The sequence below is a fragment of the Cebus imitator genome, unplaced genomic scaffold (genome assembly GCF_001604975.1).
Source record: "Cebus imitator isolate Cc_AM_T3 unplaced genomic scaffold, Cebus_imitator-1.0 Scaffold8, whole genome shotgun sequence".
Taxonomy (NCBI): Eukaryota; Metazoa; Chordata; class Mammalia; order Primates; family Cebidae; genus Cebus; species Cebus imitator.
The window spans coordinates 8,494,671-8,507,912 of NW_016107323.1; the positions used below are offsets into that span (position 1 = coordinate 8,494,671).

Sequence of the window (13,242 nt, forward strand, 5' to 3'; positions counted from 1 at the left end):
AAAAAAAAAAAAAAAAAAAAAAAAAGTCATTTTCACTTTAAAAGCATACAAATAATTTGCAGACAAAAATAAATAGCTTATCTAAATAATGAAAAACAAACTCAACTGGATTAACCTACCTATTTATCACACTGTTGACATAACACTTAGCAACTTTAGAAGACAGTACTGTGGAATTAACAAGGATGACACACTCTAAAAACTGGCATTTAAAGAATTACTGCAACAGATACTGAGAAAAAGTAATACTCCAAAGGTATCTCAAAACTTATTCTGTAGTATAACAATCAGAAAACAATTTTGAAGATACTATATATGCTCTGTATGAAAATGTAAATAAGCAGATCTCTAAGATGGTCCTCAATGATCTAACTCCTGTTGAGTCCCCTCCCACACTGTATACTAGGATGGCTCAGTAAGACCAATAGTTTAGAACATCATGCCACTTCCAAGAGTAGTTTGTAACACATGCTGCAGCTTCTGTTTGGGACAGTTTCTCTGAACTATGCATTTTGGGAGAAGCCACCTGCCATGTCGTGATGAGGGCTGTGGAGAAACCCATGTGGCAAGGAAACTAATGAAATAAGGAAGCTTCCCACCAATAGCTTCAAAGTTGAACGCACATCCTCCAGCCCCAGTTAAGTCTTCGGATAACTGCAATCCTAGCCAACATTGTGTCTACAACTTCATACAAGACTATGGGGAAGAAACCACTCAGCTAAAATTTCTGACCCTCAGAAACTGTTTGAAACAAGAAATGTGTGTTTCACTAGCTAAGCTTTGTGATAAATTGTTATGCAACATTATAGTAGTTACTATTTTTAGTAACCAAAGTTTCAGTGTAAGAGAATAAGAGATAAGCATAAAATGATAGTAAAAAGTAAAATCTTACAATGTTAAATTGATTTGAAAATATTAAATTTCCAATTTTTAAAAGTGATATTTATTTATTTATTTTTGAGATGGAGTCTCACTCTATTGACCAGAACTGGAATGCAGTGGGGCAACCTTGGCTCACTGCAACCTCCACTTCCTGGGTTCAAGTGATTCTCCTGCCTCAGCCTCCCAAGTGGCTGGGACCACAGGCATGCACCACTGCACCCAGCTAATTTTGGTATTTTTAGTAGAGACAGGGTTTCACCATGTTGGCCAGGATGGCCAGTCTCAAACTCCTGACCTCAAGTGATCCACCCACCTCAGCCTCCCAGAGTGCTGAGATTATAGGTGTTAGTCACTGCACCTGGCCTAAAGTGTTATTTCCCAATTTAGTCTAGAAAAGGCCTATAAGCAATACTGTAACAGTAATTAGTGCCAATGATCAGGTAATGATTTCTAAATACTATTTCCCAGCAAAAGGCAATCAGGGTTCCTTGGAGGAATAGCTAATCAAGGCAAAAAAGTTTTGCAGGAGCCAACTTGCAGGGGTTCCCACTCATCAAAGATGGTACAATCAGAGTAACAAAAAGAATACGTGATACAATTAATATGTAAAAATCCATGCATTCCTAATACTTTTTAAAGCAAAAAGAATAAATGAATAAATAATAATATTGGGAGAGGATACAGCCTTTCTTTTTTATTTTATTTTTTGAGACGGAGTTTTGCTTTTTTTGCCCAGGCTGGAGTGCAATGGCGTGATCTCGGCTCATGGCAACCTCTGCCTCCCGAGTTCAAGCGATTCTCCTGTCTCAGCCTTCAGAGTAGCTGGGATTACAGGAGTGCACCAGCATGCCCAGCTAACTTTGTATTTTTAGTAGAGACGGAGTTTCTCCATGATGGTCAGGCTGGTCTCAAACTCCCAACCTCAGGTGATCCGCCTGCCTTGGCCTCCCAAAGTGCTGGGATTACAGGCATGAGCCACCGTGCCCGCCTGACACATCCTTAAAAAGAAAAAAAAAAAAAAGCAAAACATTTTGGGCACTAAAGTTTGGGAAGTAGCAAGGGCACCAACTCCTCACTTTGAAAATTGAAAAGAGCTGGGCGCGGTGGCTCACGCCTGTTAATCCCAGCACTTTGGGAGGCCGAGGCGGGTGGATCACGAGGTCAAGAGATCGAGACCATCCTGGTCAACATGGTGAAACCCTGTCTCTACTAAAAATGCAAAACATTAGCTGGGCATGGTGGTGCATGCCTGTAATCCCAGCTACTCAGGAGGCTGAGGCAGGAGAATTGCCTGAACCCAGGAGGTGGAGGTTGTGGTGAGCCAAGATCGCGCCATTGCACTCCAGCCTGGGTAACAAGAGCGAAACTCCGTCTAAAAAAAAAAAAAAAAAAATTGAAAAGAATTAAGAATTTTTCCTTTCTTGTACAAACTATTTTAGGATAACCAAAAAATCCTACTTGAAAATAATAGTCCTTTACAGAATGATTCCAGCTAATGAACAGAGAAGAAATGCTAGGAATTCAGAAATCACCCTTTACAAACCCTAAATTGCAGTAGTTTTCAGTGCATAGCCCTAGACTAGCAGCATTACTTGGGAGCTGGTTTCATAAACTGCAGTAGAAATGCAAATTCTCAGGCTATGCCCCAAATCTACTGAATTAGAAAATCTGGAGATGGGATAAAGCAATCTGTGTGTTCAGCAAGCTCTCCCCAAGGGTTTCTATTGCACACCAAAATTTGAGAACCATAGCCCTAAAGTAAAAAATGATGTTAAGCATTAAATCAATAATGAATTACATAAATGATCAATAGAAAACTTTACAATGGGGAGGTGGCAGGGGAGGGGAGCAAGGTATTACCACTTGAGCACTTAATCAATCATACAATAATTAAAAGTAGGAAAAGATATTGTGTGCCTGCTGACATATGATACAAAAGCACACTGTACCATTTAGTATTTGTCCACCCCCAACCCCTGCGACCCAAACTGAACCCAGATGTAATCAATGACATCCCAAGAAGAAAACAGAAAAACAGAATGCATGACATACCACAAAACCGGCTTCTGAGACAAAGTAATAATGGGGGAAAAGGCAGGGGAACTACAAAGAGATACAATATACAATAAATGTAATAATGTATAGATCTATATTCATAACAAACCATCTGCAAGAATATATTCTTGACTCAATTAGGGTGATTTAACTATGTGTGGTTACTACTGAATCACTATTTATTTTATAAAATGTGATAACAGCACTATGGCTACCTAAGAAAAATTCCTATTTTAAAAAAGATACACATCAAGGATGTAGGAATTAAATGACATGATGTCTGAGGTTTTAAATACTTCAACAAGGAAAAAAAGTACATATGAAGTCTATATGGCAAAATCTTCATAATCATAGAATCTGAATGATGTGATAAAGCAAATACCCTACTCACTTCCTAAATTCTTAGCACAGCACATATTCACAGCCGATATTCTTGACTGTGCATTGGTTCTGTCCATCAGAAACGCCTCAGTAGCCGGGCGAGGAGGCTCACGCCTATAATCCCAGCACTTTGGGAGCCAAGGCAGGTAGATCATGGGGTCAGGAGTTCAAGACCAGCCTGGTAAGGATGGTGAAACTCCATCTCTGCTAAAAATACAAAAACTAGCCGGGCATGGTGGTGGATGCCTATAATCCTAGCTACTTGGGAGGCTGAGGCAGAGAACTGCTTGAACATGGGAGTCAGAGGTTGCAGCGAGCCAAGATGGCACCACTGCACTCCAGCCTGGGCAACAAGAGAGAAACTCCATCTCAAAAAAAAGAAAAGAAAACATCAAGAAATGCCTCAGTAGAACTTGTTAACTGGTTAAGATATCCTGCGTATATCATTTCTATTAAAATGACTGTACCTCCTAAAATTAGAATGTAACTTTCCCATCAGAGAACCAAACTTTCATGCTTATTCTTACTGCAGTAATCTTTTAAAGTTCCCATTGTACTGTTTTAAGTAATCATTGAAAATAGCGACACCTTCTAGTGATACATGAAAACCTTAATGTTACACTAAAATGGCACTTTATCCTGAAACAAAATATAGAAGCATTTGTGTAATAGAAAAAATAAATACATAAAATAAAATAAAATGGCACTTAAAAAAAACCCATTTTCTTCCTGGAATTTTTACAGTCCCTCAAAATAAAATTAAACTATATAATTTGATTACATTCTTTCAGGCAGAGTTCTTTCAACAGGTTCGAGTGTTCTAAGGCTAAAAAAGGAACACCATACTGAGAAAACTAAAATTAAGAGTTTTAGTTAACATTCATGAAATCACGATTACGTCAAACATTGAAAAATCCGCTGAGCATGGGTATTTTGGGAAGCTGAGGCAGGCAGATCGTTTGAGCCCAGGAGCTTGAGACCAGCCTGGGCAACATGGCAAAACCGATCTCTGCAAAAAATACAAAAATTAGCTAGGTGTAATAGTGTGCACCTGGAGTCCCAGCTATTCAGGGGACTGAGATGGGAGGATCACTTGAGTCCAGGAGGTTGAGGCTGCACTGAACCATGATAGCAGCACTAAACCACAGCCTCAGCAACAAAGTGAGACCCTATCTCACAAAAACAAACACACACGCACGCGCACACACACGCACACACACACACACACACACATACACACATTGTGGATATCTTATTAATTCAGGAAAAATAAAAACTTTATGTCAGAAAGGTAATTGCACTGAGAAATGTCTTTTCTGTATAAATTATTCTACTTTCTATGGTTTCTCAACTGATAGCAATTAATCACTCTAAATTAGCTGGTGGGCAAAAAAGGAATCCTTTAGCATTTTCCAACATTAAAGAACTCTTTTTTTTCTTGGACAGAGTCTCGCTCTGTCATCCAGGCACACATCATCAGACCTGGCTGATTTTTGTATTTTCACTAGAGACAGGGTTTCACCATATTGGCCAGGATGGTCTCGAACTCCTGACCTCAAGTAATCCACCCACCTCGGCTTCCCAAAGTGATGGGCTTACAGGTGTGTGCTATCATGCCTGGCCAAAAGATTTTTTTTTTTTTCTTTTTAAGAAAAATGTAGGATTTTTTTTCTACAAAGGCTCTTTAACCACACAAGCATAGAATACTAGTTTATGCAATTAGATTATACAACAACTCCCTCATTTTAATGCAGAAACATCTATCTTTTTTTTCTTTTCAAGGCAGGGTTTAGCTTTGTCACTCAGCCTGGAGCCCAGTGGTGCAGTCACAGTTCCCTGCAGCCTGAACCTTCTGGATTCAACTGATCCTCTCACCTCAGTCTCCCAAGTAGCTAGGACTACAGGAGCACACCACGACAGCTGGCTAAGTTTTCTACTTTTTTTTGTAAAGATGGGTTTTTGCCATGTTGCTCAGGCTGGTCTCCAATTCCTGGCTCAAGCGATCCACCCATCTTGGCCTCTCAAAGTGCTAGAATTTCAGGCATGAGCCACCAAGCCTGGCCAAAACATCCTTCTAACAGGATTTTAACCTTTGCCTCTCTGCTTCAAAAGAAATTCTAGCTTTGGGGAAATAATTGTAGGTATATATAAAGCAAAGTTACCAATCTAGTAAATTAATCTAGCAAACCCTCCTTTCCAAATTTAAGTTCAGACTTAAATCAGATTTCAGATTTAAAACTTTAGAATTACTTCTTTTTTTTTTTGAGCTAGGATCTCACTATATTGCCCAGGCTGCTCAAAAGAAATCACGAGCTCAAGAAATCCTTCAGCTGGGATTTCAGGCATGGAGCCACTGCATCCAGCCAATTAGTCTGGTTTTTTGTTTGTTTGTTTGTTTGTTTGTTTTTGAGATAGAGTCTCATTCTGTTGTCCGGGCTAGAGTGCAGTGGCATAATCTCCTGCTCGCTGCAACCTCCACCTCCCGGGTTAAAGCAATTCTCCTGCCTCAGCCCTGCCTAGTAGCTGGGATTACAGGCACGTGCCACCACACCTGGCTAATTTTTCTATTTTCAGTAAAGATGGGGTTTTGCCATGTTGGCCAAGCTGGTCTCAACCTCCTGACCTCAGGTGATCCACCCATCTCGGCCTCCCAAAGTGCTGAGATTACAGGCATGAGCCACTGCACCCAGCTGTTATTTATTTTTGAGACAGGGTCTCACTCTGTCACCCAGGCTGTAGGGCAAAGGCAAATCACAGCTCACTACAGCCTCTACTTCCTAGCCTCAAGCTAACTTCTCGCCCCAGTCCTCCAAATTGCTGGGGTTACAAGCATATGTCACCACGCCCAGCTAATTTTTTTGAATTTTAGTAGAGATAAGATCTCTGTTGTCCAAGCTGATCATGAACTCCTGAGCTCAACCAATCCTCCTGCCTCGGTCTCCTAAAGTGCTGGGATTACAGGTGTGAGCCATTGCACCCGGCCTCCAATTACTCTTTTTGAAGAGGATACTAAACAATCACAACTGATGGGCATTTCTCCTTCCATTTCTGTTCATAAAATCCATGTGAATATCTATGTAATGCTGGTCATCAAAAGTCAATGTATAGCCTCATCAACAAGTCAAAGCTAAATTACAACTATTTATTCATTATAAACTGAGTTATTCAATTTATGCAGCATGCAGACTAATAAGCAAACACAGGCAGGATTATTCTCACCTTTACCTGCTCTATATGTCTTGGCTTGATTCACTGGCATGGGCGTCATGGGTATTGGGTATAAAGGCTTGAGAGAATTAAAAAAAATATATTAATATTAGGCTCCTATGATAATAAGAAGGTATTCTATCACTCTTAGTTTTATATTGCTAGAGAGCTAGGCATGAGGTTTCCTGACTATTAGTCATTAAAAAATAAGATCATACCCACAGCTAAAAGGAATAAACCCCAAACTACAATAAATCTAAACCACCTTTTTCACTAGAAAACATTCTCAGATTTAGGTCCTTATACCTAACAACACACTGAACCTCTGCATGCCTCTCTGTTTAAAATGCATACACATACCAACACATCAAGTCACTGAAAACCTAAGAGTGCTTGGTGTCAGATACAAGCAATGAGGGAAGCTAAGTGTACATCAAATTCTATGACTTACTTGCACGCCTGGGCTCACTGGGACTGGATACATCATATTTGGTGCAAAACAAACAGGCTGAGTATAAACTGGAGTTGGCTGTTGATGACCCACCATAGATGGGCTAGGTTGTGCTTGAGGCCGAGGCGAAGTTGGGGTAGTAGAAGGCTTTGGCTACAAAAACAACAATAAATTCAATTATTTCAAGGTAACAAATGAACTATTATTGAAATTTAAAGACTGATTTTTCCAATCTTTCTAGTTTCAGTTGCTTTAACTAATCCATTTTATTGAAAACAAAAACAACACAGCAAACAAATTTTCATATTTCAATGAAAGAAAAATATTACAGTAGAAATTTTAAAAGCTCTGCCAATTGAAAAATAATATAAAAACAGTGGTAGTAATTTTTAAGAAACTGAAGTATTTTTAAAAATTATTATTTCTTCTTATGATCTCAGTAGAATAACAGCACAGTCATCTCTTGTTATCTGTGGGGTACTGGTTACAGTACCCTGCTAAGACATCAAAGTCTTGGAATGGTCAAGTGCCTTATATAAAATGGTGTAGTATTTGTATACAACCTATGCATCACCTCCTGTGTACTTTACATCATCTCTTGATTACTTATAATACCTAAAACAAGGTAAATACTTTACTATATTGTTTTGGAAATAACGACAAGAAAAAGTCTGCACATGTTCAATACAGATTAGCCTAACTATATTTTTGATCCATGGTTGGTTGAATCCAAGGATGCAAAACCATCATATGCAGAGGCCCCATCTATAAACCTGATAGCCTAGTTAGCCAACCATCGCCAAATTCTTGGTCAGAAAAAATTCAAAGATTTGCCCAAGATCACATCTAATTGATGGCAAAACAAAGACCCCTTTTTATGTCTAAAAACTATTCATTAATGGCCATGTAAGAAAAATAAAGAAGGTTGTTTTGGCATACTAAAACTAAATTTAGATGACAGGTATGGAAGAAGGACTATTACTAATAATTTTTATTTTTTTGAGTCTAGATAACCTCAAAGAAAGTAATAAACCTACCTGAGAGAAGGAACGTGGGTTGAACTCCTTTGCATTGGGATTCAATGTTGACTTTCGAACTTGCCTAAAAAAAATATAAAGGCCAGTGAAATCTACACGGACTTTACGTTGCTCTAAAATCTTCCATATCAGACCATTTTTTAAAAACTGCTAAACATAGATTTAAACTGTTCTCACTAGATCAATAGCCCTCTTTACTGACACACATACTTATATTGCCCATTCCTTAATCTCTTAAAGAATATAGCCATAAAAGAACAATTTATTTAAAATCTAAGTAATATACAACTGCTCTTCTCAAAGACAATAAAAAAATACTTTTTTCTTTCTCTTCACAGAGTCTCACTCTGTTGTGCAGGCTGAAGTGCAGCGGTGCGATCCTGGCTCACTGCAACCTCTACCTCTGGTTCATGCTATTCTCCTGCCTTAGCTTCTTGAATAGGTGGGATTACAGGCACGAACCACTACGGCCAGCTACTTTTGTATTTTTAGTAGAGATGGCGTTTCACCATGTTGGCCAGGATCGTCTTGATCTCTTGACTTTGTGATCCCTCCCTTAGCCTCCCAAAGTGCTGGGATTACAGGTGTGAGACACCGCTCCCAGCCTATATATATATTTGTATTTTTAGTAGAGACGGGGTTTCACTGTTTTGCCCAGGCTGGTCTTAAACTCCTGACCTCAGGTGAACTGCCAGACTCAGCCTCCCAAAGCGCTGGGATTACAGGCATGAGCCACCGTGCCAGGCCAATCAACAAACAAACTGAAAAGACAGTAAATACTTATAAAATATCCTTAAAGGCAATTCTTAACATACTAATATCCTTTTTTTTTTTGAGACAGTCTCACTCAGTCGCCCAGGCTGTAGTGCAGTGGTGCAATCTTGGGTCACTGAGGTACAATCTTGGGTCACTGAGATCTCTGTCTCCTGGGTTTAAGCAATTCTCCTGCCTCAGCCTACCGAGTAGCTGGGATTACAGGCACCCACCACCTTGCCTGGCTAATTTTTGTAATTTTAGTAGAGACAGGGTTTCATCATGTTGGCCAGGCTGGTCTTCAACTCCTGACCTCAGATAATCTGCCTGCTTCTGCCTCCCACAGTGCTGGGATTATAGGTATGAGCCACCATGCCCGGTCAACATACCAATATTCTAGTATGCAGCATTTTTTATGTGAGAAGATATTTTCTACATAACATGCCTGGAGAAAATCATGGCTCTAAAAAAACTTTGCCTCAAATCAAGAATAAGCAGTCCCCAATTTATCAATGAGCTGCATTCCAAAACTTCAGCTTTAACTGGGTTGTCTGGTACCCAGAACACCTAAGTTAATAGTAGTTAAGTTCTGAGGTTAGCCCTTAAAAGTCCATTTAACTAAAAATATACTGAATATACAGAATTAAGTCTATCTTAACAAATCTAAACATTAACTAAAACACTGTTTCTGATGAAAAATATTTTGAATTCCAAGTAGGAGCACTGCATGCTTCTCTCCTTGGCAGTGGCAGTTTTTCATCCCAGCAGCACGGTGGGGGTGACTAATGAGTGGAATCCATTTAAGAGAGGTCCCCTAAATTGGTAATTTTTCAACTCCAGTTCATTTACAGAAAAATTTTTCTTAATTTATGCCTTGTTTTTCTGTTCTGGAGTGCAAAAAAAGGGGGAGAACAAAAGAGTAGCACAGGGTGTAATAACCTAATTTACTTAAGATGTTACTCGTTTGGACTAGCTGTTTGTAAATTAAGGGCAATGTATAAAGCAGTCTAAAAGTCCAGATCGATTCTTCAGCTGGAAAGACCTAAACACGTTTAAAAAAAAGTTAATTAACAGGATGGTCTAAGTTCCAGGTTTACTCACTCAGCTGCGTCTTTCTTCTCTTCCTTATCATCTTTCTCTTGTTTACAAGCTGGACTGGAAGTCTGAACCCCTTGGGAAGTGACCTCAGGTCCCCTCTTGTGCTCCGTGTTACTAAGTATTGAAGGGGAAATGCTGGGGCTATTCGGCTTGCTGCTGCCACTGGTACAGTTGCTGCTGCTATTTTCACTGAAAGAATCCTTAGCATTTGGTTCAATTTTGTCTTTGATCAAATCTCTTGGTTTTTCTCCCTCTCTATTTTTGTTTAGTAGTTGATCCATAGATTCAGAAGTAGAACTTGGCTGTAACTAAATAAAGGAAATAATTTTAAATATCTTAAATCACTTTAGTAATTCATTTTTGCCATGAGCATAAGCAAAGTAATATTAACTATACACATGAAATGTTCTGAATAATGTTTTCATACTTTAATGCTTTTACTACAAAGCAACAAAAACAGAATACCTATATAGCACAACCACAGTCACCAAAGCACTCAAATGTCCTAGCCTCTTAAGTTCAGTATTTACTGAGTGCCTACCACATGTCAGAAATTGTGCCTGCTGGGTGAGAAAGATATGACATAGTTTCTAGCCTCCTATACTTGTCAAGTGAGTAAGATCAGACACTTCACAACAAAATGAGTAAATGCTAAGAGATTCTATAGAAAAAGCAACCTATAAAAAAGAAAGTTTTCTTAATGGAAACATCTGCTAGTCTAAGGTATGAAAGAAGTTTAGGAGAGGTGTTTTGGATGGAGAATAATCTAAGTTAAAAAAAAAAAAAAGTATGTTTAAAAATCCAAAGAAAAGAGAGAAGATGGCTCTAATCACATAAAAGACAAGCACCAGTGGGCTGGGCGTAGTGGCTCATGACCTATAATCTCGGTACTGTGGGAAACTGAGGCAGGCAGATTGTTTGAGCTCAGGAGTTCAGGACCAGCCTGGGCAACACAGTGATACCCTGTCTCATTAAAGTAATAATAACAATAATAAAAGAGAAAGTATTAAAGAAAAGCACCAATGGCTGGACCAAGTGTGGAACATACATGTACAAATGAGTCAGAAAATGACAGACTCGCCAAAAGAAATGTGACAATAAAGGAACTTAAAAGCTATGTTCAGGACTGGATGCAGTGGCTAAAACCTATAATCCTAGCACTTTCTGCTGAGGTGGGCAGATCACTTGAGGTCAGGAGTTTGAGACCAGGCTGGCCAATGTGGCAAAACCCAGTCTCTACTAAAAATTAAAAAAAAAAATTAGCCAGGCATGGTGATGTACACGTGTAATCATAGCTACTCAGGAGGCTAACATATGAGAGTCACTTGAACCCAGGAGGCGGAGGTTACAGTGAACCAAGATCACACCACTACACTCCAGCCTGGGCGACAGAGCAAGACTCTATCAACAAATAAAAAAAATTTTTTTAAAAGCTATGTTTAAGACTTTGGCTTTTAATTCTCAGGACAAACGGGAACTCAGTGAGAAATTTTAAGTAGGGTAGAGTACTAAGCAGATTTATAGTTCAGAAAGATGAACACAGCAGCTTTGTGCAAAATGAACTGGAGAGGGGCAAGTAAGGATACGGAGGGACCATCGTGGAGACTGGACTAAGCCCTGGGCCTAGTGGGCTTAAAAGGTCAGAAGTAGATGAATTCTGAGTGAGACCTGACTGGACATATTGGTCAGTTACACATTCTAAATCCGTAAGTAAAAAAAGGAGACTGCAGGGGAGAGGAGACGGAGCATGGTGGCCAAACAGAACCTTCTGGTGATCATCCCCCCTAAGAAACATCAAATTTAACAACTATCCACACAAGAAAGCACCTTCATAAGAACCAAAAATTAGGTGAGTGATCACAGTACCTGGTTTTGACATCATATCAAGGAAAAAGGCACTGAAGATAAGGAAGGTAGTTGTGAACTGCCCCCTACACAGCCCTGCCATTCCCCCACAGTGCAGTGTGGGGCAAAGAAAGAATTCTACTTGGGGGAGAGACAGCAAAATGTCTGTGGGATTTTGCATTGAAAGTCAGTGCTGCCCTGTCACAGTGGAAAGAATTCAGCTGGCACCCACAAAGAGAGTATTTAGACTAGCCCTAGTCAGAGGGGAACTGTCCATCTCAGTGATTAGAATCTGAATTTTGGCATGCCCCGCCATGATGGGTAAAGTGCTCTGGGGTCCTAAATAAACTTGAAAGGCAGTGTAGGCAACAAGGACTGCAATTCCTGGACAAGTCATGGTGCTGTGCTGGGCTCAGAGCCAGTAGACTTGGGGTACATGTGACCCACTGAGAAAACAGCTAGGGTGGCTAAAGGAATGCTTGTGCCAGCCTTCCCTGAACTCCAGGTAGCGCAGCTCACAGCTCTTGGAGGAGAGAAATGAGTAGGGAGGGCTTTGTCTTGCAATCTGGATACTAGTTCAGTCACAGTAAAATAAGGCACCAAGCACAGTCCAGAAGCCTTGACTCTAGGCCATAGCTCCCAGATGACATTTCTAGACAAATCCCAGGCCAGAAGGGAACCCATTGCCTTGAAGGGCCAATTCCTGGTAGAATTCACCACCAGCTGACTAAAGAGCCCTTGTGCCTTGAATAAAAAGCAAGGAGCCATGTCATATTGTGCCAGCTTCAGGTGTGACCCAGCACATTCCCAGCTGTGGTGGCCATGGGGAGACACTCCTTGAAGGGAGAGAAAAGTAAAAAAGGTTTTATCTTGCAAGTGGGTGCCAGCTAATCCCTGGTGAAATAAAGCATCAGATTCCTAAAGCTCCTGATCCCAGGCCCTGGCTCCTGGACGGCATTTCTAGACATACCCTGGGCCAGAAGGGAACCTGCTGCACTAAAAGTAAAGATCCAGTCCTGGCAGGATTCTTCACCTGCTGACTAAAGCACCCTTGAGCCTTGAATTAACATCAACGGTAGCCAGAAAACAGCTGCCATAGGCCTTGGATGAGACCTAGTACAGTTCCAGTGATGGTGGCCATAACAGTGCTTCTGTCACCCTTCCCCCAACTTCCCCCAGGCAGCTCAGCACAAAGACAGACTCCATTTATTTGGAGAAAAGTGAAGAGAGAGGACAAGAGACTGCCTGGCAATACAGGGAATACTCCAGGATCTTCCCCAAGCCTACCAAGGTGACACCTCTACAGAGGCACAGCATTACTAGGCATGGGGTGCCCTCTAACTTATGTATAGCTGCAGTGAACAAAGACTTAGATGACAATACTTAATTCCCTTTGAATATTTGAAAAACTTTCTCAAGAAGAATGGGGGCTGGGCATGGTGGCTCAAGCCTGTAATTCCAGCACTGTGGGTGGCCGAGGTGGGTGGATCACAAGGTCAGGCATTAGAGATCAACCTGACCAACATGGTGAAA

At 40.4% G+C, this 13,242-nt stretch overlaps 1 protein-coding gene across 21 annotated transcripts in view; it reads right to left on the minus strand.

Moving 5' to 3' along the window:
* ATXN2 (ataxin 2) overlaps positions 1-13,242 on the minus strand; it is a 153,654-nt gene that overhangs the window by 34,452 nt on the left and 105,960 nt on the right. For 14 of the 21 annotated variants that reach the window (XM_017542443.2, XM_017542363.2, XM_017542330.2 and 11 more), the window contains 4 exons: positions 9,868-10,172; positions 8,014-8,077; positions 6,977-7,129; positions 6,538-6,604 (listed from right to left, as the gene is read on the minus strand). In XM_017542443.2, coding sequence (XP_017397932.1) covers positions 6,538-6,604; positions 6,977-7,129; positions 8,014-8,077; positions 9,868-10,172 — 589 coding nt within the window. The remainder of the gene's footprint in view (positions 1-6,537; positions 6,605-6,976; positions 7,130-8,013; positions 8,078-9,867; positions 10,173-13,242) is intronic. The other 7 variants (XM_017542448.2, XM_017542399.2, XM_017542403.2 and 4 more) reach the window with 1 other exon arrangement.